General features: G+C 35.2%; 2 protein-coding genes and 1 pseudogene across 2 annotated transcripts; 2 read left to right on the forward strand and 1 right to left on the reverse strand.

Annotated features, from left to right (window-relative positions):
• Positions 1-918: 918 nt before the first annotated feature.
• On the forward strand, positions 919-6,075 carry LOC110723925 (annotated as a pseudogene).
• A 144-nt stretch (positions 6,076-6,219) lies between these two features.
• LOC110723926 (protein HOMOLOG OF MAMMALIAN LYST-INTERACTING PROTEIN 5-like) lies at positions 6,220-13,805 on the forward strand. Its single transcript, XM_021903339.1, has 6 exons — positions 6,220-6,420; positions 6,557-6,657; positions 7,581-7,690; positions 11,568-11,643; positions 11,741-11,881; positions 12,776-13,805. Exons 1-6 carry the CDS (start codon positions 6,327-6,329, stop codon positions 13,577-13,579), a joined length of 1,326 nt encoding a protein of 441 aa, XP_021759031.1. The 5' UTR covers positions 6,220-6,326; the 3' UTR covers positions 13,580-13,805.
• A 648-nt stretch (positions 13,806-14,453) lies between these two features.
• LOC110723927 (indole-3-acetate O-methyltransferase 1-like) lies at positions 14,454-24,732 on the reverse strand. Its single transcript, XM_021903340.1, has 4 exons — positions 24,277-24,732; positions 23,072-23,500; positions 22,134-22,409; positions 14,454-15,696 (listed from the first exon to the last, which is right to left on the reverse strand). Exons 1-4 carry the CDS (start codon positions 24,385-24,387, stop codon positions 15,307-15,309), a joined length of 1,206 nt encoding a protein of 401 aa, XP_021759032.1. The 5' UTR covers positions 24,388-24,732; the 3' UTR covers positions 14,454-15,306.
• Positions 24,733-24,992: the final 260 nt, after the last annotated feature.

The following is a 24,992-nucleotide window of genomic DNA, read 5'->3' on the forward strand; positions in this document are numbered from 1 at the left end:
CAAACAATGGTCATTAGCAAGGCAAGTTAAGTGCCAAAATTTTGCCTGTTGCCTGTTTTCGCCTAAGTTTGTGTCAACTTAAACGAACAAATTCATGTTCAAGATCCTCTCAGCTTGATAACTTGCGATCTTCAAATGAAATCAATTGTTTGTGGGCGAATTGCTCATCTCGACTATTTTCTATGTTGAGTCTTGATCGTATGAATATGAATAGCTCGTGAGTTGTCTCGTCTCATGAGCATCTTGAGCACCAATGAACCTGCAAAGTTCTTGCTAGTCGTTGCTACCGTATCATTTCTTCTCGTCGCATAGAACTGTAATTCATTTCTTCTCTCTCTTCCTTTAGAAGTTTAGATGAACCTAATTTAATCACAAATCATCAATTATTTTTTATTTATATTTTGTTCCTGGTAAATCTGGTTGTAGGTCGATTTCATGCAATGGAACAAAGGTTAAAAATTCTTCATTTCTTTCTTGAAGCAGCTTGTAAAGGTTCTGATTTATCTCAATCTCAGTTATAAATTAAATTTTTTATGAGCATTTATTTGCATTTTGAGTGTTTTTGTAAAATAATTTCCAAAAAAATAAAAAATTATATTGAGAATTTTACATTTCAATATGTTAGCTCTTGTTGCTGGAGTTTACCAGAGTTAGGTCGACTGTATGAATGCCAGTGAGAACATAAGATTTATGAAACCGAATCGATTAGAAAAAAATGTCATAATTTCAATTTTGGTTAGTTATAAGTCCTTTTCACACTATAATCTAACTTTAGTAATTCTATGGATATTATTGAATTACACCACAATTGACTTGATCAATTCATTCAATTGATAGAGACAGATGCAAATTCGTAGGAACTTGACATTTGCTGTTCAATACATACATTATTTACTTGAGGTCAATATCTTACGAGACTAATCGATTCGAGCCGAGCTTGTTGTTAGCCTTTTGTTCAGCCAATCTAACCCAACCTAAAACTAGATCAATCACTTCTGTACTTAGCGTTAGATTTAAGAGATTCAGGTAATTTTTTGACATAGAAATGGACATTGGAACAGTGCTATCTGTTGCTCAGACTGTAATTGCGGCACTGCAATGTCCAGAGCTCAAAAAGATGTGCTCAATTCTTGGCTACAAAACCCAACTTGGTGACCTTCAAGTCACTGTATCAGCCATCAACACTGTGCTCCGCAAGGCAGAAGCCAAGCGCGAGCTTAATGATGAAGAACAGCTTTATGTTGAGGACCTCAAGGATGCAATCTATGAAGCAGATGATCTGTTGGATGAGTTTGTTACACTGGTTGAGCAGAAGAAACTCACAGAGAGTGACAAGCTGGCGCGTTTCTTTTATCTTTTTAACGAGTTAGGTGTTGCTTACAAGATGTCTAGAGGGGTTGAGAAGATTAAGAGGAAGTTGGATGCTATTGCTTACAACAATCAGTTTAGATTTAAGCTTGATCCTGAGCCTAACAGGAAGAGGAGGCCCGAGAGCGATTCTTGTGTGAATGCAGTGGATATTATTGGAAGAGAGGATGACTTGGAGAAAATCATTGGTATGCTGCTTGATTCTAATGTTCAGCAAGATGTGTCTTTTATTACTATTGTGGGTATTGGAGGGTTAGGCAAAACTGCCCTTGCTCAACTTGTGTACAACGATCCAAGGGTCAAGAGCACATTTTCGTTGAGGTTGTGGACTTGTGTCTGTGATCAAGATAGAAAAGAATTGGACTTAGAAGATATTCTTGGTAAGATTCTGGCTTCAGTTACTGGCCGGAAGCATGAGGGGGTCAACCATGGATTGGGTGCAAGGACAGCTTCGAAAAATACTAGCAGATCATAAATATTTGCTTGTTTTAGATGATGTATGGACTGAGAATCGCAATCAATGGTGTGCTTTGGTTAAATACTTCATTGGAGGTCAAACGGGAAGTCAAATAGTGGTGACCACACGTTCGCAAAAAACTGCAACAATTATAGGAGATAGTTCAATGTATGAGCTACAAGGTTTGTCAAAGGAGGATTCATGGTGTTTGTTTGAAAGGACAGCATTTGGATCAAGACAATCAAACCTCCCAGATCATGACTTAGTCGAGATGGGCCGAGAAATTGTTGATTTATGTGCTCGTGTCCCTCTTTCTATAAGAGTGATAGGTAGTCTGTTGTATGGTCAAGACAAGAGTACTTGGAGGTCATATCAGAAGACGGGGTTAGCCAACATCAGGGAGGGTGAAAACGATATTATGCCCATATTGAAGTTGAGTTACCATAATCTTGAATCTCCACTAAAGAGTTGCTTCAGTTATTGCTCATTGTTTCCCAAGGATTTTGAGATAGAGAAGGATATGTTGATAAGCCTTTGGATGGCACAAGGCTACATTGTTCCATTAGATAAAAATCAGAGCATTGAAGATGCTGGCGAGGAATATTTTTCGACCTTGCTGAGAAGATGTTTCTTCCAAGACATCAGAATAGACGCATTTAATGACATAATTACATGTAAGATACACGATCTCATGCATGACATGGCTCAAAGTGTCACTGAAAAGGAGATATATGCAACAAATACCATTAGTGGCAACCTGGATAAAAAAATTCGCCATCTATCAGTTGCCAGTAGGAGGGAATATGGCAGATATTTCTTCAGTAAGAACCATATTCGTTCCTACCTTCATGTTGACCGAGGTGGCTTATTATTGAGCACGGTGGACCTGTTTTTCCTAGAGCCATTAGTAGCAAATTGTATGTGCCTAAGGGTATTAGACCTAAGTTGGTTAAAGATCAAGAAATTGCCAGGCTCCATCGGTAAATTGTTGCATTTAAGGTATTTTGATCTCTCATATAATGTTGATTTGGAAATGCTTCCTAAGTCAATTACAAAACTATATAATCTCCAAACTTTTTTATTAACCGGGTGTGAGAAATTGGAAGAGTTACCAAAAGATTTGTGTAAATTGGTTAAGCTCAGGGTTTTGGATATAGATGATTGCTACCATCTGACTTATATGCCTCGGGGCTTGGGTAAGTTGGGTTGCCTTCATAGGCTAAGTAACTTTATAGTGGGAGAAAAAGGGAGCAATTCAAGTTGGAATCAATGGTTTAGCGCGCTGGAAGATCTAAAGGCTCTAGAGAAGCTGAAGGGTGATCTTGAAATCCAAATCAGATGGCCAAAGGATGCTAATAATGCTGTTAAGGAAGATTATACGAGGGATAGATTATACCTGAGGAATAAGGAACATCTCAAGGCCATTTGTTTTAAGTTCACTCATGAGGAGGGTGGTGGAAGAGTTAATGATGAGATGGCAGGAAGTTTGATGGAAGAGCTGCAGCCGCATTCTAATCTGAAACGGTTAGAGGTGCAGGAGTACCATGGTGCGAGAATGCCTGATTGGGCAACCCTTCTTCCAAATCTTGTTCAACTTTGTCTTTTTCATTGTGGGGAGTTGGAATACCTGCCATTCCTGGGAAGCTTGTGTCATTTGAAAGTCCTCAAACTTTTAGGGTTGGATAAGTTGGAGTACACAGAAGTAAATACTTCATTGGATAATTCCAGTTTCATGCCTGCATCCCAATTGGTGTGTACAGAGGAACTATCATTCTTTCCCTCTCTTAAGTTACTTTGGTTAAACAATCTGCCGGAGTTCAAAGGTTGGAGGAGAACGGTAGTAGGTCTGGGAAATCATCATCTTACTCAAGTTACTCTTGATAGCAGCAACAGCAACAAGGCACAGTGGCAGTTAGTACCGTGCCTTTCTCAAGTGAGGTCATTGGAGATTAGAAGGTGCCCAAATCTGACATGTATGCCACTGTGTCCTAAGGTGGATAACCTATATATATACAAGTCCAATGATATACTAAATGAGAAATATATACGGAATGGGATGATAAATTAGAAGATGCTGCTCCATAAATTTTGAGTTTCGGTAGTGTTCCTGTGCGCAATTGAGTATGATTAGCTTAAACAATGATTAGCTTAAACAGTGTGGCATGGCTAAAATTGTTGCTCATGGAGGTGCTTTTCATGGCTGCTCATTTGGATGTTTGCAGCACATATTCTATGCAACTTTTGTAAGTCTTCACAGTTATCTGTTGGGAAGTAACTCTGAGCTAGTCCAGAACAAATGTTTGTACATTGTTTGTCATAACATTAGATTTATAGAATTACAGGTCTGTAGATATTAGCTACATTAAAAATTAGTAACTGGATAGATTGTAGATGAACTTTATTGATTATATGTAAGACAATTACAAACTGTTAACTTATTTAGTTTTTCATTTTTTTTGGGGTGGGGGGGATTCTATCTTTTGCTAATATTTTCGCTTTCATTGATTAATGTGATTTTAATGCACACTTTTTGTTTCTGAATTATAATTATGAATTATCTTCGTATTTTCTTGTTGACTATTTCTCTAGTGGTAGTATATTGTAAAATTGCAACCTAAATTTAATAATCAGGGCCAGGCCAAAGGGGGTGAAAGCCATGCAATTGAAACTACATCTTATACATTATTAGGATCTGCTGTATCCTGTATGTGCTTCTCCGTATCTGCCTCTCTTATATGTCCCCTATACAGAGCTAGGTGTACCCAAAAACACCTAAGACTATGTATAGTATCTATGTTTCGTTGTATATTGGTTACTATATATAATCTATAGATTACTCTATGCAGTGCTTGTGTTTTGCATTTTCTCGTCTTTCTGGTTCTTTGCAGCAACAATTTCTCTTCATTTCTTCTTTTTAGCTGTTTCTGCCCGTATTTTTTATTTATTTATTTTTTTTATAAAATAGTTAAGCCTTCATTTAGTGATGTCTCCATTACTATCTGAATTCAGATGAGGCACTTAAACTTACATTTTGTGTACTTCTTATTATTATGCAGCGTTGCATAGTTTGGTGTAATATGTTGGACTTGTATCTTGATATGATGGCATTGCTTCTACGCTTCTACCTTTTCAATTGCATGTCATGCAATGTGTCTGTTTGAGATCAATGGGCTTTGGAAAGCTGGTAAGGGGTGGATATTATATATTTACCAAACTAAATACTTATCTTTTGCTTTTATACGATGGCACATTGGCATTGCTGATATGATTTGGCTAAATTTTGGTAATCTTTCTTGGCATTGCTTATCTTTGTGTGTGTGTGTGTGAAGGTTTCGGAGATTAACTGGGGCTCCCTCTTAAAATAGCTACAATGCTGTACACAATTTTTTCCCAAGACTAACTGAATGGTTTATTTTGGTCAGGAAATGAGAGACCAACAAACTGAAACTCATTCCAAGCTTATGAATTGAAGATGCACGACGAGTACATGAAGTCTATTTAAACTTCAGATTCCTGAATGGGACACTTACAATCAACAATGAGCTCAATTACCCTTTACAAAGCAAATATGCGTTGTGATCACAACGCTTTGTGAGGGATCGAGCTCAAGAATTGAAGATGCATGACAGAGTATTTCATGGAGTGATGGGGTAAATCAACACTATGGACAGGTCACTGAATTGTGAGCAGAATTGGTATTGGGAGCTTTAATTCATCAATGAGCTCAATTACCTTTCACAGAGAAAATACGTGTCTAACACATGTTTTAATGAAAAGCTATGTACTTTTGTTGGCTGGTTAATGGTCACATTCTATACATACAATTGATATCTTATACCATTGTCCATTGCAGAACCTTAAAACATGTACTCCTAGAAGCCAGTGGTAGGTTATACCATTATATATGCATATTCCGATCTTCCGGTCAAACACATATTTCACATATGTTTGACGTATTTGCTAACACATGATTTTTCACAAATTATACTTTACCTCTAATCACTACCTACACAGCTACACTACTATGCTCTTCAACATTTATCTCTTTCTAATTAGTTTTTTTTTACGAAGTCAAAACTTTAACAACTTTTTAAAAGCTAATGCTAAGCAAGACTTATACCTCAAATACATACAAAATACAAAAAAAATAAAATAATAATAATAAATATCTAAAGCCTACTTTGCAACTAGTAAACGTAAACCACTCAATCAAACCCGATCAACCCATAGCCCTAGCCAACCCGTAAGCTAATCGAGCCAATCTCGTGTCAATATTCTCTGATCCCAGCCTTTAACGGGCTAACGGCCCCGGTGACCCCTTCTATATGCTATCACAGTCGTTACAACTTACAAGTTACAACTAACAATTCCAAAATTGGTTCTCCTTTGCCAAGAGGAAACTTCCTAGATTGGAAAAATAAAAAAAAGCTCGACGTTTTCAAATTTACAAATTTATTCTCTCTCCTTTCGTCTTCTTCCCTGAAACTAATCAAGCTCAGCAATGGCGAGCGACAATGAACCCGCGAAGCTGCTACTACCCTATCTTCAACGCGCCGATGAACTCCAAAAGCACGAACCTCTCGTCGCTTATTACTGTAATTTTCAATTTCCTTTCTTTCCTTTTTAATCACTTTAATTAATTTCATTGTTACTTGAAAACCCTACTTTTTTCGCTAAATTGTATGAAATTTCATCATTTTTGGTGTTGATTTTGGGGAATTTGATTGATAGGTCGATTGTATGCGATGGAACGAGGGTTGAAGATTCCTCAAAGCGAGCGTACTAAGACTACTAGTTCCCTCCTTATTTCTCTCATGAAACAGCTTGAAAAGGTGCTGAATTTTCTCGATCTTGATGTTTTTGTTTATCTTTTTGATCAATTTTGCGATTTTTGAGCGTTAGTGTTGAGTAATTATTGTTGATCATGTTGCTGGAATTGATGAGAACTAGGTTATGAATGTAAGAATTCTAGGGGGATAAATATATTTCTGTTAGATGATTTTCACTTATTTTTGTAATATTTATGGCTGGATTGTTGCCTTGTTGGCCTTTTACCAAGTTGAAAGTATAGTTGAGAGATATGAGACGGCTTATTTGAAATTTTGGGGCTTTGCTGCAAGCGAGAGCTTAAATTGAGGCATTTAATTAGCAGTGTTGTTTGACAGTATATTGTATGATTGTGAATTTGGATGTGATTATAGATTATAAGCAATAGCACGAGGCCCTTACAATAATACTGTTCAGCTATGTAGCAAGGAACTGGCTTGGGTTTCAGAAATGGGCAATCTTTAGGCTTATCTATTTCCGGCTTCGTTAGCATGTGGTTTTAGAAACAATTATGGGTTTTGGAAGTGGAGAAAGCTCATGTTCAGGGAGTTTCTGTGGTTTCTTGCTGCTCGGTTTGGGTTGCGTTATAGTTGTATCATGTTAGTGGTGTGCCCACAACCTCTAAAACATGCCTAGATTTGTCAATATATAGTTGCATTTTAGAATAAACTTCATTCTAATATAAGTCAAAATATGCCTAGATACGTTCTTTTATCATTTTGATTTTTTTTTAAAATCAAAATATAACTAAATGAAATTACAAATAAGCTTAGATGTTTGATTAGGAAAGAAAAAATGTTTCCATAGTCATTGATTGTGTTTTTTTTTTTTTTTTTTTTTTTTTTTTTTTTTGCAAGAATCTCATCTTACCATTACTCAGTTTGGTGCTGGCTTGTGCTGATATGCATGATAATTGCATATTTTACAGGATAAAAAGTCGTTGAAGTTGGCACCTGATGACCACTTGCACTTAGAAGGTTTTGCTCTAAACGTATTCTCGAAGGCTGACAAGCAAGATAGAGCTGGGCGAGCTGACATGTATGATTATATGTATTATAATTTTAATTTGATGGTTTTGTGATGTCTTCTTGTTAACCATTTAAAGAGTTTGTTTTCATTTTTTTATAATTATTTATTTATATTCACGAGCTTGAGGTTTCACCCTGGAAAGTCTTATCTGCTCCCATGCTTTAGGTCCTTGCTGTTGTGGTTTCTGTATTCTTGTGCATTTTTGTTATTCTATAACTTAGTGTCAAATTACGCTTATCCCAACTTTTAAAACTATTAACTATAATCTAAGCTACTTACACTTAAATTATAGTGCAAGTAATATCGATTTATGATGCATGCTTACAGTTTGGTCTAACTGAGCAATATTTATATGTGCTTATTGGTATTATAAACATTTAATCTATTGAAATATGAGTCAGTTTATGATGCCAGTTGATGCCTTGTAATATGCTCAAAGATGCTCATGTTGCATCAATTGAATTTAGGGTTTTAAATCTTGGTTATGATCATGACCCCAATAATGCAGTAATGGTCATAGATCATGGAAAGATACTTTTATGCAGTGTCATTTAAAGGGTTTGTGGTTGACATAGCATAGCTTTCATTGCTAGTTGATTGGTTGTTTATCAACCTGTATGTGTCAGCCATATTGGTTCTGTGTAAGCTGCATCTGCATCTGCATCTGCTGATGTTTTGTTTCTTGGGCTATATTAGTCAGTTAATTGAGAAATAATTTGTATTGCCAAGATATTGCATATCAGTTTAGATTCAAAAGCATGAGCTATACATGATAGCTTATGAGTTATGACTATTCACTTAAAAACTTTTGGAAAAGAGAGCAGAGGAGAGCGCATCAATACTGAAGGAGACTTCATCTATTTTGAGTAGCTTGGAAGAATGAAAGACGCTAATTTGTAATAGAAAAGTTGGAAGTGTGGAACATGGATGATTTAGGCGGTGTTAGAATAAGAAGAGTGATCTCTTTGGAAAAGACAAGGCATAACGTTATGGCTGGTTGACAAAGTAGAGTACCATGGGACAGCTTGTTTGGAGTGAAATTGGAGGAATCGATCCTTAGGAAAGAAGAGCATAGCCGAATTTTGAAATCGATTTGGGCTAGATAGGGATAGGGGTAGAAATCATAGTAGTTCTCTAAGTATGAATGCGAAAAGGAGGATCCTTCAGAGTTTCGTTAAAGAAATTAAATTGAGTATGGTGCACTGTTTAGAGCTCAAGAGGCTTCTAGAGCAGATCCGTTATACGGAAGGGAATGGATATTTGATATTGTGGACTTAAAAGAGTTGGAGCACTGTTTATGGTCTGTTAGTGCTTGGCTCGAAAGACATGTACAGACTACAAGACGATGTGTTGTATTTAGAATACAAGGCTCTTAGTTTGCAAAGGCATTATTGTTGATGGTTGTACATCGATTCATGCCCCTTCGATCTGCATCCTTTGCCTCTAAAATCTCCTTTTACTGTCTTCCGCACATTCCACACTCAGCTTATAACTAGGAGGCTTAACAGAACTCAGAGATCTTCAAGGAGGTTTCGCATTTTTGCCGTTATCTGCATGCCTAACATATGTATAGAAGATCCATGGCTGCTTGGGTTAATGCATTACAAGGTTCAGATTGTCTTTTGACTTTGTGCTGTGGATGTTTGTTACTGGTCTTTTAAGTTGCATCAGGTCCTCAGGATGCATGACTTGATCCCTACACCTGTGCATTTACTGTCTCCTCTTGAAGGCTTGAATTCATCCTGGGACAAACTTTCTTGAGACGTGATGTAAAATGTTGATGATGAGCTTTCAAAATTGTAGTTTACATTCAACCCAAGTCAGAGGCCTAAGTCATAACTAAAATACCAAGTCTGAAGGCTGGTGAAAACCTGTAAAATAAAATCATAAAGAATTTGTATAGCTTCAAGTAACTCCCAAGGTTTCTTGTGTTCCATCTTGACCTGTTGGCCATCATCAGAATCATCCCCATCCATGAAGTGGATGGGGTTTTTTGTTTTAATAGGGGATACATGGGAGGTAAATTTTTGTTGACATCCTACTTTTTGCTTTTGGTGCTGGTGAACTGCCATCTTTGGTGGTGGCATGAGATTTGAGGAGTATAATTCATTATGGTGCTTTTGGTGAGAATTTTGTGGCATGGGAAACCTCTCAGGGCATCTGTTTTGATTGTTTTTTAGAAGTGACAAACTGACTGATTTTACTAATGATTAGCCCCATGATGAATAAATAAGTTCAAGACCCCTTTTAAGTTGTAAAACAAGGAAGAAAACACACTATTATAGAAAGGAATGTTAAATGCAGATGCCATATGATGAACAAGAGAGTATAATTTAAATTCAACTGTAGATTAAATGAATTGGATGATTTCAGAAGGAGAAAAGACTGGTATTGCTTGTGGTTTTTGGGTGGGAACAGAATTAATTGATGTGGCACTTTGGTTTCATGGATGATACTATTCTATATCAGTTATGTTTTGGAAAATTTGATGAGCGCTTAACTTTCTTGGATTTGTTTTGGGACCTAAATGTGGTTTAAATGAATGTCTTTGGGAGATAAAGTAAGGATGGATTTCTTTGGGGAATAAAGTAATCTAAAGAACAGGGCTCAGTTTTTGTTGGGAGGTCATTTCATGGATTTTTGAAGTCTTGAGCTTCTGTCGGTTGTGGTTGAGAGGTATGAAGAATTGCGAAGGTTTCATTATGTTTGGAGTGTAAGGAGAAAAGAGCTTACCTAGTGGACTTGGACCTTGTCTCGAAATCCTATGAGGCCCAAAGAAGAGGGAAGATAAATTTGGCTTTTTGGAATAATCTTGTGTTGGTAGTAGCAATTCCTTATACATGTACACATGTCTTTCGCTTTTATTTTTCTTTCTTCTTTTTAAGAATTTTCTTGTTTCTTCATGCACTTCTACATGTATGGTGGAAAAGTTGTAGCAGTATTTCGATTTTTCATTCTGGAAAAACGCTTATGATAAAGAACTGGTTGAGCTTTCTAGTCTTTCTTGTCTATTCTTGAGTTCACTTCTTATAAATCTTCATAGAGATGACATATTTCCTTTTCTGCTTTATTTCTTCTACGAGAACTAACTAAAGCCATTGTTTGCCTCTCTTATTTGCTTGTCTGTGGTGTCAAATTCATTTGATTGTCTAAGGTCCCAAAGTGATTGAGACCTTTTCTTTGCTCTGTTTCCTTGTAGACAGTCAATAGCAATATAGCATTTTTAAGATGCAGGTTTCTAGAACCAATAATGTACTGCCTTTTCATGTATGCAACATGCATCCTGCTTGCAATGAGACATTAAGCCGTTTGTTTTCATACTCCAAGCTGGCTATCTTCTTATTGCAGCTGACCTGTACAATTACTTGGGAAATGTGGGGGTCGTCCTGCTGTTGTCTAAAAGCACTTGCATGTTTCTTATCTGAATTTCAGAAAGTAAAGGGTGGACAATCTTGTGATGGTCTGTTTTCTGGCTATCTTATGGATATATGATTGGTGAAGAATGATAGAATCTTCAGTAACTGGATACCTATTCAAACTGTGTGGGAAAGTCTAGTTAACTTATGCAATCCTTGTTCACTTTACTGAGCTTGCCCTGGAATGTCTGCTTTTAGTCGGGAATTTCTCAAATCCTAATCTGAATTCTGAAATAATTTTGGTGTTTAAAATGGTAAAATGACTACATCAAAGGAAGTTATAGAGTCGTTGAAGCTAAGTAAAACTGTTGTGGTCAAGATTGTAGTCAAATTAGTGCTTTAAATGTATGACTTATCCAATAACAATACTCTTCCTGTCCAATTAGAACTGGAAAATAAGTCTTAACAAATCATTGATAAAGGTCTTGTTGGAAAGTATGTCAAATGCTAATATACTGAATCTGATGCAGAAATACTGCAAAAACTTTTTATGCTGCGAGCATCTTCTTTGAGATTTTGAATCAGTTTGGCACAATTCAACCTGATGTAAGTTTCTTACTTTGTGGCAACTTCTGTTCCTTCATTTTAATAATCCTTTCTTTTGTTTTAATATTTAATTTAAATTTCCTTTCATGCTAAACAGCTTGAGCAAAAGCAGAAGTATGCAGTGTGGAAAGCCGCTGATATAAGGAAGGCACTAAAAGAAGGAAGAAAGCCTGTTCCAGGTCCTCCTGGCGGTGAACAGGATTTATCTGCTCCATCTAGTGCTTCAAGCGGTGAATTTGTAAGATCCCAACTTGTCACACATTGTTATTTCAGTCCACCCGCGTTTTTTGGTTAGATATGTATTCTTAGTAAGGTTCTTGACAGCAAGTTGTGTTGTTAAAACTTGTTTTATTTAAAGCATTCGAGTCCTTGCTGATGTAGTGTATGGTGATAAGCCGAGTATTGTCATGAAGGTCATCCTTCCATACAACTAATGTTCACTTTCCTTTTCTTTAGTTTTACTTTTATTACTGTAATAATATATTATCTTAATCCAAGCATGCCCGAGGGGTTAATAATCTCTAATAAGATAGTTATAGGAAAAATAAGCTTATATAGTTAATAAGGGTTATCCAAGTTCAGTTTACAACTACAATGAGTATTAAATTTGTTCAATTAAGTTCAGACAAGTGAAAAGAAAATAAGATGAATAGAATGCACCCAATATGGCGATAAGTCAAGTATTATGGTGAAATAGGGTTTTTTTGCTTTCCTTGTCTTGGGATAAAAGTATTGTTGATTTTGTCTTTTCCTTGGAATATAAATAGATTTACAAACCTTATTGGAGGTTTAACCCAAACCAATAACACTCAACTTTTGCTGGACCAATTTCTGATGGGAATTATTGCTTATTGATAGCTGAATTGTAGTTAGGTAATCTGTAAAGTGGACATTTTGTGTGGCAAATATGCTTTATAATGTATGGAGCATATCAGTGCTCAATGAAGAATATTATATCTGATGCTTTTTGATAAAAAGTTAAGCATTCATCAAACATGATATTTGCTGTTTAATTATACTAGGGATAAATCTAATGAGGCATCAAATTTATGTATTAAGTGACAAAGAATTTCTATTGATATTATTTTTACTTAGATTCTGAGGTTATAAACTTGTAATTTGTCTTTCACAGGATGTTGACCCAAGGCAAACTGGACATGATATCAGTCCGGGTCCAGAACTGGACCGAATGCCCTCTGCTCATTTTCCAGATGGTATGAGGAGGCAGCCTTCCACTGATGGCTTGCCATCACCTCCATCTTTTCCGAGTGGTGATTATCCTTCCCAAAGAGCTGATTATCCTTCTCATGATTTCCAATCTGGTCCTGGTTTTGGAAGGCCAGAGAACCCTACTTCCCACAGTGCTGATTATCCTTCCCATACAGCTGATTATCCTTCTCATGATTACCAATCCGGTCCTGGTTTTGGAAGGCCAGAGAACCCCACTTACCCTCAGCCATATCAGAGTCAATCTTATCCGCAAGAACCTCCACATCTACCACAGGTTCCACAAAATTATCATACTCAGGACGTTCCAGCACCCTTAAACTATCCTAACTTTCAGTCATACCCAAGTTTTTCAGAAAGCACTCTCCCAGCTGCCCCATCACATCAGCCATCTTTTTATCAAGGTTCTGATGCTTCATATTCACATCAGTCTAGCCCATCAGTGACGAACTATGCATCAGCTCCTCAGTACAGTTCAAGCGGAAGAAATGGAGTTGTACAAGATGTCCCAACCAGTGCTCAGACTCCAACCAGTGCTCAGACATACCATTATGATAGTAACTACCAGCCCTCAGCTGACAAAATTGCTGAAGCACATAAAGCAGCAAGATTTGCTGTAGGGGCATTGGCATTTGATGAGGTGCCTGTTGCAGTTGAACATCTCAGAAAAGCACTCGAGTATCTAACAAATCCTTCTGCAGGTCAGTAGGTTTGCCGTTTGACTACCAAGATGATTTGGCTGTGATGATGTTTCTTGTTGCATCCTTGTTTTTTCCCTAATGGATTGAGTTGTAAATGTTACTGGATATGTGAATGAGCAATTGCCTTTACCCCAGATACATGATATGAATGAAAATCATGTTTGCTTTCGAAGTGTGTACTCTTGTCTTAAAATTTAATGGCTGGGTTGAGATTGAAGGGGTACAATCATGAAATCTGAAAATGCTCTACTTATTGGGTTGCATACTTGCATGATTCTCTGATCTGTTTCCTGTCTAATAAGACAGAGAGACGCATAATTAAATTGTGTCCTTGCTGCTGCTTCTTTACCCTTTAAAGCCATTTCTGAATGTCGAATCAGACAGTGTGCTAATTATTTGCCAAAAGTACATTAGAAGGGACAGTCCAATTTTAAATATTACATGATTACATGCAATTCTATTACTATTCACTTTTTTTCCTTCAATGATTTACCATTTTGTTTTATCCATGCATGACACAACTTTCCAGCACTTGCACAACCTTTTTGCTTCAGGAAACCCATTTATTTAGCCCTAGTTTTATTCACAAACACAAGCACTTATGCTGCGCCCTTTTGTGTTTCAGAATAATTTGTATAAACATGATACATAGTAGTGATTTCACCCTAGAAATGGAAACCTTGTTCTGTTTCATTCGCCAGATAAAGTAATTCATTGCTATGTGTAGAAGGATAATATCGTCTTTACCTAAACTGAATGACGCTGGAAACCTCATTTTCAGAGATTTTATATTATGATGCAGAAACATTATTAATGCTAAAATGCATTGCTTATGATAAATTTTTTTTTCCCAAACCCTATTCTGTTCCTGATACTTTGGAATTTAGTTGTTTCTTGCTGTGTGAAAAACCCACTTTGAGCAAGTACCAGAAATTATGGACATCTTGGTCCTTTTTTTTTCCTTTTTTTTTATTTTTATTTATTTATTTATTATTTTTATTTTTTTTTTATGGATGAAGGCCAAATTAATCAATTGAAGGAGTATAGAGGAGAGTAGGTACTAGGTACTACACAGACAGTTGTGGTGATTGGTTAGAGTGACCCAACCGCGCTTAGACCCACCTGCCAACCGGGCTGGAATTGTTTTGCAAATTCAGCTCAATTGTTGTGGTGATTGGTTGCATTGCCCCAACTGAAGTTAAACCCGCCTGCCAAATTCAGCTCAGTCGACTCAATTATGTTAAACCTGATTGCTTGAAACAATATAATTTTCGTGACGTTAGCCAAACCCTTTTCGTACTAAACATACCATAAAGTTTAGACCGTTAAACATATATACATCCAAGTGCACTTAGCTATCTCTACTTAAGGTAGTTTTGCTGCTCATATGAGATTAAATTAGCTCCAAATGACTAGGATAACAATCTTGTAAGTGCACTGAAATGCATAATACGAAGTAGATTTTGCACATAAAGTTAATATGAACATGGTTTCCAAAAAAAAAGTTACATGAACATATGTAATTTATTTTTTTTTCTTACTTGGTTAATAATCTTAAAATACTCTACGTAGATTGAAAAGGCTAAAAATAAAGGCAAAAGAAATGAAAAAGTAAACAAACAAAGAATACACAAGATTAGATCAACTCAACTAAAACCTACAGTTTTTGACTTGGATCATCAGTCAGCAAAGACCCACCTAAAACCTCACTTTTCTACTGCCTTTTTTGAACTAATTAGATATTCTTCAAAGTAGTCATTGATGTTTGGTTTGAGCATAAAGAAAGGGAGGCAACAATGTGGAAAAACTGAAGTTGTTCTAGCAGCTCATTTGCATGGTTTGTAGCTCGGTTTTCCACCCTTAGAAAGAGCTCATCGCCTAGCTTGTCGCCTATGTGAGCGTCGACAAGGACCCCACAAACACTCCGGCAGCTGTTGGCAAAGGCTTGACCTACCTCGGTTGGGTCATCGGGGTGGCTCACCACCAAGGGGCTTCCACCCCTAAACACTTCTAGCTTGTTTATGGCAAATGAGCCATTGGCTTCTACTACTTCCCTGAAGTCTTGTAAGCTTGGTGCATAGACTGGAATATTGAAGCTGTCACGTTTTTCACTTGTTATGAGACCCTATAAAATTAAAAGAAATGTGTTTAGGAAATTAAAATACAAATAATATATCTGAAGATTTTAAATTATTCTCTCTTCCTTAAAATATTTGAGAACTATTGCACATAGATTAACTAATTTCACTATGCTTATTTTTAAAACAAATTTTTTAGTGCACTTGAAAGTTGCATCCTCGTAGTATATATGACAATAATACAAAGATTGTAAGTTTGAAGTTTAAAATATCTAATCTATACATATTTTTAGTTGAATTGTTATCACATAAATTGAGTAACAAATCTTCGATTGAGTTGCCAAAAAGTTTGTACAAAACAATGCCATCATGTAATCATGGGTAACAATTAACATTCGACAATATGATTAAAAGATAAACTAACGGATGAATTAATGCATATATTAGGTAAAAGTACAATAAAGTTATCTGAGAACATTTAACAGCTGTTGATGCGTTAAAATTAGCACTGTCAAAAACCGAACCGAACCGGTGAAACCGAACCGATTCAAACCGATCCGAATGAGAACCGAACCGATTAAAAACCGATTTTTTGAAACCGAAAACCGACCCGAACCGCATTTTAGTAAACCCGAAACCGAACCGATCCGAGTAATGTTAAACCGTTTTAGAACCGAACCAAATCTAAACCGAACTGGAAAGGAAACCGAACCGAAAATAAACCGAACCGTTTCTAACCCGAAACCGTTTAAACTGGCATAAAAACCGTTATAAACCGAACCGTTATAAACCGAACCGTTTACAAACCGAACCGTTTACAAACCGAACCGTTTACAAACCGAACCGTTTATAAACCGGACCGTTTATAAACCGAACTGTTTATGAACCGAATCCTTATAAATCGAACCGTTTACAAACTACTTACTACTAGGAGTGGTTATTGGGTGGGTCAGTGTGGGTCGATGCAGATCATTTACGAAGTGAGTCGGTTGCAAGTCAAGATGAATATTTAGCGGGACATAAATAATAACCAATAACTCGAGATAAAAAAAGGAACAACATATCAATATGTAATGTGACTAAAACTATTAATACTTGTTCTATGAGATTAAAACATTTTAGCAATGAAGCAACACAATATATATTAAGCATCACTAGTTCACTACAATACAACATCCATGTCTTCTTAATTAGATGCAAAACTTTCATCTATCACTTCTTTACCAATTTCAAGGACGTTTTCTTCAATATCACAATCATAACCACGTAACCAATTTTGTGTGGTCACCAACGCCTCAACATTCTTAGGCAAAAGCGCACTCCTATACTTGTTTAAAATACGACCACCCATGCTAAAAGAAGACTCTGAGGCTACCGATGTAATAGGAATGGCCAAAACATCCCTAGCCATAACAGCTAATATGGGGTACACACTACTTTGAGATTCCCAATACTTAAGAACATCGTACTTCTGCCCTTCATAAATTGGTTGTCGAGGAGTACACAAATAAGAATCAATCTCCATCGATGGCCGATTTGATGTGTCATCCTCCTCATCATCATCATTATCAACATACTAGAAAAGTTCAAACAAAATGCTTTTATTAAATAATAAAATTAAAACATAAAATTATTAATTTTGTAAACCACAATAATCAGAAATTGATTACCTTGAATATATCATCATCCAAGTGACTATTTGAATTTTCGATAACAGCTGGGATGGAGGGTGGAGCATTTGTACTTGATGTAAAACCGGAAGACAAAGAAGAATAAAAGTTATACAACTCCAAAAGAGCATCTTTAATCACCTTCGCCTTTTCAACACATGCCTCATCAACATAAAGCACTTTTAACATCTTCATCACTCGAACAAGCTTATAACGAGGATCAAGAACAATAGCAATTGATAGGATCAAACTATATTCATCCCAATAGCCCTCAAACTTTTCAAGCATAACTTTTGCCATGGGTGCAAGTTTAGGATCTATATGGGCTTTACTTATTGTGTGCTCAATTTTTAAAACACTAGAAAAATACAAATTTGCAGTAGGATATTCTGAACCAGAAAATAACACAGTGATTTCATGAAATGGCTTTAGGAAATTACATATTTTAGTAAGGGTATCCCATTCATCATTCGAAAGTTTGAATTCATAACCTATAAACCTATCAATAACCAATTTCAAGGCTTCCTTTGCTTCCAAAGCTTTTCGAATCATCGTATATGTGGCATTCCAACGAGTCACAACATCAAGACGTAACTTTCCATTAAACACACAGTTAACCTCATGAAGAGCATGCTCAAATTGAGTGAGTCTAGAATCTGAAGAATCAATATATTTACAAACCTCACGCAATTTTTGAACACTACTATCAACTTCTTTTAAACCTCTTTGAACAATAATGTTCAAGACATGAGCTGAACATCGAATATGAAAAAATTTACCATTACAAGGAAGAGGAGAAGTCAACATTAAATCTTTCTTCAAAAGGTTAACCATAACATCCATGGATCGAGCATTATCAACAGTCATTGCAAAAGCTTTACCCTGAAGGTTCCACTCCCCAATAAGTTTTAACACAAATTTTTCTACCTCAACACCAGTATGAGGAGGACCACAATATCTAAAATTCAGAATTTTAGACCTAAGACACCAATTTTTATCAACATAATGTGCCGTTAAAGTAAGATAACCTCGATTAGTACATGCTGTCCACAAGTCACAAGTGAAGCTAACTCTACCTTCAATTCCCGAAAAAGATTGCAACAACAAAGACTTAAACTTATCATGATCATCAATACAATGTTTCAAAATAGTGTTTCTACACACATGATTCACGTTGGGGTTCAAATTCGTAAAAACTTCCCTAAGGCCATGATGCTCCACAATACTTAAAGGATAGGAATGCAAAATTATAGCTCTAGCAAGCAATTGTAAATGACGTGTTTGATTAAACAGGAGCTCAACACCACTTTCATGATTTCCAGGATGGTGTGGATTTTTATTCATGCATGTCTTAGTATGAGCTTTACAAGTTGAAGTACCAGCATTACCTGGAGTTTTATATTCATTACCGCAAACATTGCATCGAGCATATTTTATCGGAGCAAGACCAACCATCTTATCAAAAAAGGTGTAATACCTCCAAACATCTGATGTTCGTCCACGCTTACTACCACTAGTGGTACGTTGAGTAGAATCTTGATTCTGAACAGTAGAATCTTGATTCTTTACAGTAGAATCCTCATCAAAACCAATAAACTCTTGCTCCATTGCTGAAAAAACAAAAACACAACAGTATAAATCAAGTGAAAAAAAAGGCAAATTAAGGGCAAATAAAAAAAATAGGCAAATTAACACAGCAGCTCCGGACCTGCTTGCTTCAAGCAAAGCACACCAGCAACCTAGCCCAGCAACAGACAGACAAATTAAAAAATCAGAAATTAAATGAACAACAAGAACAATAAAATTAAAAATTACATGAACAACATCAAAAAATCAGAAATTATATGAACAAATCAGAAATTATATGAAATTATATGAACAAATCAGAAGTAAAAATCAAAAAATAAAGACATGCAAATCCTGCAAACAACGAATCAGCAACATAAAACCGAAATGAAAACAAAAAAATTAACATAAAATTACCTTTGAGCAGTGACGGCTTGAAGGAGAGGAAGATTTGAAGATGGAGAACTGGAGAATGAAAAAAAAAACGAGAATGGAGAGATCGAAAAAAAAATCGAAAAAAACGAAACGAAAACAAAAACAATTAACTAAAATTTACCTTTGAGCTATTGAAGGCTAAGAGTTCAGAGCTTGAGAGTTGAGAACTTGAGAGTGAGTGAGGATTCAACGCTTCGATTTGAGGATGAAGAAGAAGAACGGTGAATGCTGTGGAATGAAGAGGATGAATGAAGAGGATGAATGAAGAACCTAATTGCCTTTCAGTCTTTCACAGTTTCACGTTTCACTTTTTTTTTTTTTTTTTTTTTTTCTCTCTTTTGCATAATATATGAACCACATGTTTATTTAATCATTAAAGAATCAAAATATCTAAATTCTAAATCTAAAATGTGTTTTTCCTTTTGGTTTTTGGAGGGAAATTTCCCACCATATTTTGTTGAAATTGTCAACCAAAAAAATGAAATTAATTTTCCACTTTGTAAAAATCAAAATTTTTAATTTTATTTTAATAACATTAAACAAACTTTTATACAATTAATTAATTACATGACTTAAAAAAAAACTAATTACATTTCTCGGATCCCGATAAAACGATATTCACCTTCATAATATCAGCTTTTATAATTTTTTTTAACACACACATTAAAATATTAAGTTCTTTAAATTATAAAATGTGAATCGGTTAGCGTGTAATTTCTAGGCGTTGCGATTAATAAAAAATCGAAAATTGTTCAATAAATAATGATGTCATATCTTAGAGAGTTAGAAGTACTACGGATTTGTTATATGGTTATATTTATATCAGTTTAGCTGTACCTATAAGCAATACACTTGTAATCGTGTAAACTTATAAATGATATAGTTGACTAGTAGATTAGTACATAAATACAAATTACTTAATTAGATATGAGTTATGTCTACATGAGTGATTGACTAATATGACTATATGAGCAATTGTCAATTTAGCATAGCTGCATAACAGATTAGCAGCGTACTAGACTATCATACTCGGTAATATACTAATACCATTTCAGTATTTGATCTACTAGACTCAAGTTAAAAGTTACTCTTTCTGATTAACTTGTTAGTCTAATTAAGTAATTACTAATTACTAATTAGTGACTTAAGCCTTAAGGGTAAACCAGTAAAGGATATACAAAAATATAATAATCTTATGTTTCTCATCCCTTTATACTAATAATATCTAACTATGAGAATATGAGATGGTTATATGTTATGTATCTGTATAATCGATTGAAGGAATCAACATTACCTTCTTCTTCATTAATGTTTTCTTTCATTATACAAATCAAACTACTCTGTAATATCTTCATGTATAACTTTATGCAAATATATAATGATAAACGAGTCTTAATTATCAGTCTTGTTGACTAATTAAGTATCGAATACCAAATTGCAAATTTCGATGTCACAACAACTCATCAAATCATGATTATGACACTATTAACTAAATGATCAAATCAGAAGCAGATAATAATCTGATAGTAAAACAATAATACATTAATGCACTAAACTTTTATAATCTACTTCATAATAAACTAGTAAGATCAGTATAGCTAAACTTAAATCATAACATGATATGTATTTATAAAATTAATGAGAATTTGCATATAATATGATGCCTCAATATGAAGTGATGAAGTCTCGGCTTGATATAAAACTTGTTAACTAGCAAAAAGTTAGAAAGTAGTACAAAATTTTTTGAAATCAAAAACAGACTCGAACCGTAATTTAGTAAATCTGAAATAAAACCGATCTAAATAATGTTAAATCGTAGAAGAACCAAACCCGTGAACGAACCGAACCAGTTATAACCGAACTAAAATAAAACTAAACCAAAAAACAACCGAACCGTTTCCAACCTGAAACTGTTTGAACCGGGATAATAACCATTTACACCGAACCGTTAACAAACCGCAACCCGTCTGCACCGAACCGTTTACTACCTGGAATTTTTACAACCCGCACCGTTTACAAACCGAACCGAATTTAAACCGGGTTAAAAACCATTTACACCAAACCGTTAACAAACCGCAACCCGTCTGCACCGAACCGTTTACAACCCGAACCAAATTTAAACCGGGTTAAAAACCGTTTACACCGAACCGTTAACAAACCGCAACCCGTTTGCACCGAACCGTTTACTACCCGGACCGTTTACAACCCGGACCGTTTACAACCCGAACCGAATTTAAACCGGGTTAAAAACCGTTTACACCGAACCGTTAACAAACCGCAACCCGTTTGCACCGAATCGTTTACTAACCGAACCGTTTATAACCCGAACCGAATTTAAACCGTTCAAGAATAAACCGAAACCGAACCGAACCGATAATTATTTAAACCGAACCGAAACCGACCCGTAAGACATTTGAACCGATTTCAAACCGACCCGATTTCAAACCGAACCGATTTCAAACCGAACCGAAACCGAACTGTCAAACCGTTTTGACAGTGCTAGTTAAAATAGAACATATTTATGATTGTCAAATGCTTGATGCTTCTAACAACCTTAGTTATCATTCTTATCCAACATACAATGAACCTTTCAATTTCCCAAACAAAAGCTAGAAATTTGCCATTTTGATCAAATAGTACTTTTAAGGGATGTTAGGGTAGGCATGATTCCAAAGAAAAAGAGATAATATGCATGGTTCTTTGATAATAATAAGGAAAAATAAATGCATATAATAATCATGATTTTTTGTATAGCATGCAAATAATGGTTATGAAAATCTAGTAACTAGTTTAGTTAAAACTTTGTAATTTACCTCTTGGACAAGTTCATTCCATGCATCTTGAAAGTGGGTCCCAAAGAGAAGGCCAGCCCCACCTTGGTCAGTGGGGTCCATTGAGGTCCTTCCTAAGCAAACAAGGAACATGGACCCACCTCTCTTCATTTCAACTGCTCTTGCCCTTAAGAATCCAGCCAAATCTGTTTGGAATTGCTTTTTATAAGCATTTGATATTATCTCATTTGATCCATGAATAAATATTCTTCCTTTGTTGTATCCCTTTGACCTCTTGTCTAATATACTCTCTGGAATCTGCAATATTTCATGCAAAAACTAATTAGTAACTCCGGTACAATAAAACACTAATAACTTGACAATTAAATCCGAACATATATGTTAAATTTTAAATCCACACTGAAACAATAAATATACTTTTACAATAGCAAATGTAATTTTGACTAATCTCTTGTTTCTAATGATGATTGGATAAAAGCAAAAAAAAAAAAAAAAGTTATTATTACCTTTTTTAACCTAAATTATATTCGATAAATGGTTAAAGTCTCCCTTTTATTTTATTGCTGTTGATTTCAACTATGCTAATTACTGTATTACAGTATCTTAACTAGATTTGTAAGATTGTCATTAGCTTATACCAAAGTTATGGCTCACTTTAGCTTAGTGTATAAGCTACAGTTACATTAACATAAAGTAATTATTTCTGGTGGCATCTATCTCATTTTCCCCTCTTCTATAGATTAAACTAAGCACATAATTAATCTTTATGATCAAATTCATTTCACACTTATAACTTAAACCCTTTGTGTATTACCTACTCCCCACACCTGCGGATGTTATTCTACTTTGACTTTTTTTGTGAGACAAACACCGTTAAAATAACACAAACATTATAAGAACATAATAAAATTAAAAATAACATGAAACTTTCTCTAGGAAACTTTAAGTTATATATATACCTGAGATAGCCAGTGCAAGGAAAATGCCGAGTGAAAAACATCAATAGATCTCGCCGGGAAAAGGCGACGGTAGAAGCTACCGGGAACACCGGCAGCGAAGTAGGATCGATGCTTATCAGCAGCCAAGCACTCCTCCATGCTACCACCTCCCTCCCCATCATAGGGGTAGTAGTTAGGAAGTAGTTGAAAGAGGGTGTTAAAGTCATTGGATGGAAGGTCAGAAAAGAAGGCCGAGAACTCGGGTGGCTCGTAACCCGAGGCCTCGTATCGCTTTGCCATGTGGTTAACCATCACATCGACGATGTAGATGGTGTTGGAACCACATGAACATCCTAGGTCAACCACCACAAAGGGCGTGCTTGGTGGTCCTAGTTCCACCCTGTCTAGGGCCTCTCTTAGGAGGTGTAACATTGATTTTGCATGTTGTGCCTAAAAAAATAAAATCATGTGTTAGCATAATGTTTGTGACTAATTAATCAAGATGACTAAAATTAAAATTTATCTCCGCTGTTTTTTATTATTTACAGCAAATAGATTTTTTTATGTTACACAAATAATACTGAATCTTTTTAATGCAAATGATAAGGAATGAAGGTAATACGGATGTTTTTATTGCAAATTATTTAAAGAAGCGCAAATTTAAGTACAACAGATATAATGTAACGTATAAAAGAAAGATTTGATACGTGAATATACGGCAAGTTCAAAACTTGAAAAGGTAAAGAGGGACAAAGGAATGCTCCTTAAATCTCTCTAACTATATATAAAAGAATATCAATTTCGTTACTATTGGATGTATTTTAGGAGAAATATACGGCAAGTTCAAAACTTGAAAAGGTAAAGAGGGACAAAGGAATGCTCCTTAAATCTCTCTAACTATATATAAAAGAATATCAATTTCGTTACTATTGGATGTATATTAGGAGAACATGAATGAATCAGTTATGGTATAACAAAATCTAAGAATACAACGTAAAAATAACGTTATAATTTTTCATCTTCTTTTAAATCTTTTCAAATAACTCAAAAATTACTGATAATTAAACAGAATAAGCATCATTATAATTAGAAATATGAATTGATATCTAAATGATCTAATAATCATGCATAATCTACTAATGATATAGCAATCAATAACAAACGTTATTTATTTACTTAAATATGTGTGATTTAATTAATTATATGAAAACTGAAATAATATAAACCTGGGCTTGAGAATTATTGGCATAGCTAGTTTGATCCTTGCCACCTTTCATGCACAACATCTTCTCAAGCTTCATATTAGAAACCATGACATTCTCTCCTTTATGAGACATAGCTAATCGATCGATCGAGTTTACAACCAAATATATTGTTAAATTTCTCAAAAGTATACAATTGAAGATCAATGAATGAAAGAAGGTGAAATATATATGAAAGAAGGTGAAAGAAGGTGGAATAGGAGTGTGGGAATGATAGAAGGTAAGAATGAGAACTTGTGCTGTAGTTTGGGCCTATTTATAGGAGTCAAAAAGTTGATATGTGGGAGAAAATTTAAAAGTAAAGATAAGCTTGCCATTTGGGTTACTACTTTTAGGGTATTTATGTTGCGCATGGGGTACTAATGTGTGTGCATATTAGAATAGTATGGGGGTTTGTAGTTTGTTTGTTGAGCAATTATCGTCTGATGCTGGTGAAACTGTCTCGCACTAACTTATTCATTTGGTGTAAAGAGAGTCACATGGTACATGTATACGGATAAAACTGTAAGAATTTGATTTAGGTTATGTGTATTATCCTCAGCAATATAATCATTAAAACAAGTTGACATTTGCATGCCATTTTTGTTACATTATAATAAAAACAAAAGATAATTTATTTCAACCTCCAAATCTTAACTATAAATTAAATATTACACTAAAATATTACTTAATAGATAGGG

This window comes from Chenopodium quinoa, unplaced genomic scaffold, assembly GCF_001683475.1.
Source record: "Chenopodium quinoa cultivar QQ74 unplaced genomic scaffold, ASM168347v1, whole genome shotgun sequence".
Taxonomy (NCBI): Eukaryota; Viridiplantae; Streptophyta; class Magnoliopsida; order Caryophyllales; family Amaranthaceae; genus Chenopodium; species Chenopodium quinoa.